This window comes from Staurois parvus, unplaced genomic scaffold (assembly GCF_062004578.1).
Source record: "Staurois parvus isolate SC_StPar_1 unplaced genomic scaffold, SC_StPar_1.0 ptg001656l, whole genome shotgun sequence".
In the NCBI taxonomy this organism is placed as follows: domain Eukaryota; kingdom Metazoa; phylum Chordata; class Amphibia; order Anura; family Ranidae; genus Staurois; species Staurois parvus.
This window is the reverse complement of record NW_028319452.1, coordinates 121,676-127,960: the sequence shown is the minus strand read 5'-3', so window position 1 is coordinate 127,960 and position 6,285 is coordinate 121,676. Positions and strand designations below refer to the sequence as shown.

The 6,285-nt window shown below is 41.1% G+C and overlaps 1 protein-coding gene across 1 annotated transcript in view; it reads left to right on the top strand.

Moving 5' to 3' along the window:
- Positions 1-851: 851 nt before the first annotated feature.
- The window catches only part of LOC149434847 (exocyst complex component 6B-like), a gene marked incomplete at its 3' end in the record, with an annotated part of 116,555 nt that continues 111,121 nt past the window's right edge, over positions 852-6,285 (top strand). The window contains exons 1-2 of the mRNA XM_089663312.1: positions 852-908; positions 3,262-3,432. Coding sequence (XP_089519438.1) covers positions 852-908; positions 3,262-3,432 — 228 coding nt within the window. The remainder of the gene's footprint in view (positions 909-3,261; positions 3,433-6,285) is intronic.

Sequence of the window (6,285 nt, the reverse complement as noted above, 5' to 3'; positions counted from 1 at the left end):
TTATTTATGACTATATTCAACTGTCCAGTTACTTTTGGTCCCTTGAAGAGGGGGGATGGTTTCTCTTTAAGAGCCTTAATTCCTAAACCCTTCCTCCAATCTGGATGTACATACCCTCAAATTAAACCTGAGAGTGTGCACTTTCAGCCCATATCCATTATATACTGTAACTATAGCTTTAATATGTTTTGGTAAATACCTGAAAAAAATTAAAATTATGCCTGTGTCCAAATATATATATGGACCTAACTATGTTTCTTTTGACTTGCCCATTTTATCTGAATATAACTCCTGTGCCTGTAATATCCGGTCACTATACAGTAAGTGATGTGATACTTTCAGCACTGTGCATACTGGCATCTTTTATCATTGGTGTCTTAAAGCAGAAGTAAAAAAAAAAAAAAAAGTGAGAAGGCAAGCTGTTTATTGCAGAAGAGACATGAACTGCGCATGCACAGCTCAGTATACATTCCAGAACTGTAACATACACAAGTAGAACAGCGCTCAGTCATCCGGACTGTCAACTGGATTACCAGAGCTCAGGCTGGAGGAAAATCACACTCCTCACATCGTCTATCCAACAAAAGGTGGCAACTACTCGGTAACATCCAAAAATGTAAATACTTTATTAGCTACATATTGCGGTCCAATGGAAGGGCCAGCTTATGCATTATTGCTAAGAAGCTATGAGTAACGCTTTTTAGCTGAAAAGGGTAAGCCTAACCTTCCACTAGACCTCAATATGTAGCTAATACATTTTTGGATAGTATCGAGTAGCCAGAACCATTTGTTGGATAGACATTCCAGCACTATCCCTGCATGCCGTGGGGACCGAAGATGGCCGATTCAAAATGGCCAAAGATTGGCACCTTGAAGAAGCCTGGGAGAAAATGCTAGCAGTTGGTCTTGTGAGAGTCGGACCATTGATGCTAAGTTAAAAGATACTTTTTTTTTTTTTTTTTAAATCACACCTAGGTGGAGGCAGCATCAGTGCAATGTGACTGTCACCACTTTCTGCTCTGCACCCTCAGCGCTCACCGGAGAGCTGGGCTGTGGAGTGGGAGGGACCAGTTGGCTCAGGCTCTCAGTGGCTTGCTGACAGGCTGAGGCAGGTGTCGGTCCAGTCTCTTGGGTGGATCCCAACTATATGGTCACGATCTTTCTCCAGCCTGGACCGCCTCTGTGACGTCAGCCGACAGGGAGCTTTAGCCCGCTGTCAGCTGAACCTCCCTGGAGGTATTCCCGAGTGTAGCTTGGGGTAAAGTTTCAGCACCACAAGCGATGTCCCCCCTGCAGCGTCCCCGGCAATGTCCTGTGGCCGATGCCGGCATCTGTCTTCCGGGTTCCGTTCCCTGCGACGTCGGGAAATTTAATAATGTGAAAAAGTGACATTCACTAAATACACTAAAATCACATAGTATAACATTCCTGTATCAAACCATTTCACATACATTTTGTCCCGAGTGCTTTGTCCGGCGTCCTGCCTGCATTTTTACTGTTCTTTCTGCCTGGAAACTGAGAAACGTCCATGACGTCCAAAAAGCGTCCCTTTAGGTCAAAAGCGGTTTTAGACCGGCTAGAGAACAGCGATAGTAAATCAGAACCACTTGCAGAATTGGGTGATAATGATTCGTGGGGGACATTCCTCATCAGACACTGAAAACGATTTTGCGACTTTGCTCAGCGATGTGCGAACTTGGCGCTCTATTTCACATTTCAGTGTTTTTGGTTTGATTATATTATTGAATTACATTTATTATTATTATTTTTTATGATTATTTATTAAATTATAATTTATGATTTCGTGTTTCAAATTTTAACATACCCGGGATGTTTACTAGACTCTTGTTCGGATACAGATTTCACTGAGTTATTCCTAAAAATTACAGGCCGACAATAAAAAAAAGCCAATTTTCCATGCAAATAAATGTACCGCTTTGAGCACAGAAATACTGACATAATCAGACCGCTAGAGAGGTTACGTATCTCGGATTTTAGTGCCAATTTCAGAGCATCACAGTCACCAACTACTTCCAAATCTTTTAGGCCCCAGTTATTTATGCATGAAGCTCCTAAACTCTCAACATCTAAAATCCCATGTATTTCTCTGTCTGTTCACCTACGAGGAGCCTGTAAATCAATGCTAGATACATGAGCTACTTCTTGGGGCAGAAATGGGCATTTTTAGCCCTATAGACTTGAATGGGAATGCCTGAATATGCATGAATCAAATTTTTTTTTTTATTTTTAAATTTAACCTGTAATGCTTTCTATTGGCTAAAACATAAATGTATGAAGAGTGAATAAACATGTAAATCACTTGAAATAAGAGTCTAAAACTCTTCTATATGCACATATATACACTCAAAAGAAATCTTTAAAATCACTCTGCACAGTCTGTTCTGTTAAAAAAAAAAAAAAAAAAAAAAGCCTAGCAGCATTTTTTTTTTAACAAGCTGACTATAGTTCTGTAAAAGGAAATCCCAAGTGATGCACTTGCGCATAAATTAAAGATATATATTTTTATATATATATATATATATATATATATACACACACACATACATACATATATATATATATATATGTATGTGTGTGTGTATATATATATATATATATATATATATAATTTCAAAAAAGTAGTGTAAATGTGGATTTCTTTTCATGGGGCAGGAAGCAGAGGAAAGGGCAGAGTTGGAAGCCAGTGAGGTGCTGATTTGGCACTGGGTACTACTCCATTATAAAATCAGTAGGTTGGGGTTCTGGACCATACTGTGGTATTTTAAGACCAGCATCCCCTCTGGGCTACACTACCTACTACTAATCTGGAACAAATATGCAATCCGGAATGTTCCAAGCAAGTGCTTGCATATTTGGTGAAACTAGGATTAGGTGACAGCCCCGCAACTGAGGCTTCCTTGTTACTCTCCTCAACATGCACAGACTGGATCAGAATGTAGCTTTAAGAAAGAGGCTTAATGACTTTTTGAAGATGAAGTAACTATATATGCACCCTGTCCTTCCTGCCAGACACTACAGCCAGATCATAACTGCTCTATTGGGTCAGAACACACTCCTATGCTGATGATTGGACTATGTAGGAGCTGCATCCCACTGGTGGGAGTGGCAGCCCCTATTTTGCCGTACTCCTACCGTATGTAGAGATAAAGTTGCAGAGCAAGTTATATAATACGTTGTAGCCTGTGATATGAGAGCGAGACTTTTAGCCGTGTTCCATAATCCATGTCTGCCTTTCTCTAGGCTCAGCAGCAGAGAAATATGGACAACATGTTGTCTGTGCAGTCCAGAGGAGGCCTGGGGAAGAGGTATAAGAGAGACCTGTGCCCCAGCCTGGAAGTGAATGGTACCAGCCCCATGTCAGAACAGGACTCGGGGATCCTGGATGTGGAGGATGAAGATGGGGAAGAAGAGGTAACACCGTTTTATCTTTATCAATATTAAGCAAAAACCGGCGCTGCTCCCATGCGCATGTACGTCATACTCAAAATGCAGTGCACAATGAATTATCAATAAAGCATATCCGTGTCCATTCACAATAAAGTCCATTAAAAGGCAGAAAAATCCCTTTGTGTATGAACTGTGAATAGTAAAAAGTGCTTCCCCAACCAGACTTTTCTCCATCTTGGTGCCAAAAGTGAGAGCTTACCGGAGATATGTGATCTTCAGTCCCTGAGCATTCATACTGAGCAAGGATAGTGGAGGACGCTTGTGATGTTATCTTTATTGGATCCCACTGCTGAGTTTGCTAATAGCCTCTAGAGACCTTGTATGAAGACACAAAGGAAAAACAGAGATGCTCTGAGCAGTGTAAAACTGGTAAATAACCTTTATTAAAAATGGTTAAACACTCTCACATGCATTAAAAATTATAGCGCTTTGTTCTGATCGGTAAACATGGCAACCGTGGGTGGTGACATGACAGCGTCTAGCACCTTCCAAAACGTTTCGCCCAATCTGACGTCGGCACGGACTCTCCTGCTGACAGATTTGACGAAATGCGTTGGGAGGAGCTAGATACCTTTTTTTGAGGTATCTTTATGAATAAACTGTGCCGTGTGCTCACAAAAACGGTCAATCAGGACTGAGATCATTATTATTCATTTGAGCTCCAGAAGTACTTATCAATCCCTGCCTTCAAGAAGTTTATAATCCAAGGTCCCTACCTCATATGCCTATGTACATGCAGACACATATTAGGGACAATTTAGACAGGAACCAGTTAACCTACCAGAGGAAACCAAGGATCCAAATGCAGAAAGGACAGAAAAAAGGAAAACATGGCAATAAATTGTCCCAGTGTTCAGAATGACTTTTGCACAGGTCACCGTGTGGGGCTGGTGCATGGTTTACTTTTAGATTGTAAGCTCCCAGGATCAGGCCCTCCTAATCCTCTTGTATTCAACTGTATTGTTGCTGTATTGTCTCCCTTTATATTGTAAAGCGCTGAGCAAACTGTTGGCGCTATATAAATCCTGTATAATAATAATAATACCAGCCTGACCTGCCAATGAGTAAATGAGACTTCCTATATTTTTTCTGGGGGTCCTTCTCATCTCCCAGCCTCTGCAGGGCTAGTACAGTCTAGTAAAAAGTGGTAGTGCAGCGCTAAAAATAATTAAAAATACAGTGATACACAAACAACAAACTGATTACATGAAAAACGCACATTGGTGATGGGTGCGTTTTGACCATATAAAGTTCACGCACATTGGTGATAGGTGCGTTGTGACCATATAAAATTCATAAAATGGTGAGTAAAACCCGGGTCACAATACTGATAACAAACACATATGCGTGAAATGCGTTCTAATCATAAAATGTCATTACATCTTGATAAACAGATCGCCAGGTGACTTAGTTAAATCCCTGTGTGAAGATGGTCCTCAGGTGGGTGTGCCGATAAATATATAAAATGCGCACTCACCAGATGCGCTAATAAAAAGCGCGTTGTATCATATAATGTAGATCAGTCACGGGTCCCTTCTAAGGGTGGTCCGGGATGCAGCCTGGGGGTGGGTGGCCTTCCTTAGGTAACAGGATGTTAAACAAGCCAATATATGTGGTTCAGCCTCTTCCAGGCACTGGGATGTTCACCGGGGATCGCTAGGGGATTAAATTGCTCGGTGCAGAGCAAAGAATAGGGATAATCCCATAGTGTAGTATTTCAATGGTACTTTAATTGCAATGGTTAAAAAAGGATAAATACAAAAGTTGCAGTGTAAGACAGGAGCAATATAATCACAAATGCATGAAATACGAACTAACCAGCTGGTACCATAGGGTGGCCGCCGGACCTCCGTGATCTGGCGGCTTGACGTCAACGGCTTGCAGGGGCTCCTCCTTAATGTAATGAAAATGGGTGTGATTTTAGAACCATTCCCCATCTCAGCAAAACAAACAAGAGGAGAGGACCATTAAAAGTCAGAGTAAAAAGGGGACTTAAAGTGGTTGTAAACCACAGAAATAAAATATGAACAAATCATTTCTATAGTGTGTCCTTTCTTCCAATCCAGAGCACCAAGTGTCATTTCTCTCTGCTACCTCTTTCCTTTGCGATCAGCTTCAGTCACTTTTGACCGGTTTTCCTGACACAGAGAAAAATGGGGAAAAGGGAGGGAGCTCCAACAGATTGACAGCTTCAGCTCTGTTCCTGTGTGCTGCGTGGAGGTGGGTGTGTCCTTTCCCTCCAATCAGCTCTCAGAGCTCTCCTCATTGATGTACCTTCAGCTCTCCGCCCCCTGCTTTTCAGAGCTTTGAGATACTGTGTAAATTCTACACTTTGAATGGATGTAGGGGAAAGATGGCTATAGATAAACAGGTGCAACTTATATAGGAGGATTTGTTCCATCTGTGGCCAGTCACTTCACTGGGTGTATGTAAGAGATTAAAACCATTTCAATTTGGAATTGAATTTTAAAAAAAAAGGATTTGGTATCTTCTAGGAAAAGTTTCGATATCTTAATTTTACATAATCAGTACCCTGAAAATGTAACTTTGTCTGTAATTCCTGGTATGTGGTCCACTTCCTTTTATGGGAGCTAGCCTAGGCACCTAGACCAGCCTCACATCTACAGTATGCATCCGCAGCGTACAATTACGGCATCTCTTATGTTTAAAGAAAAAAGTCAGAGATGTAAAATAACATTTTTATTATTTTGTCAGTTTTATTATCTGCAGGTCAAAGGGATGACCTTTGATCTGCACATGTCACTTTAAAAAAAAAAAAGTTCCTATTTAACCCTTCCTATTAACTCAGTAGTTTAC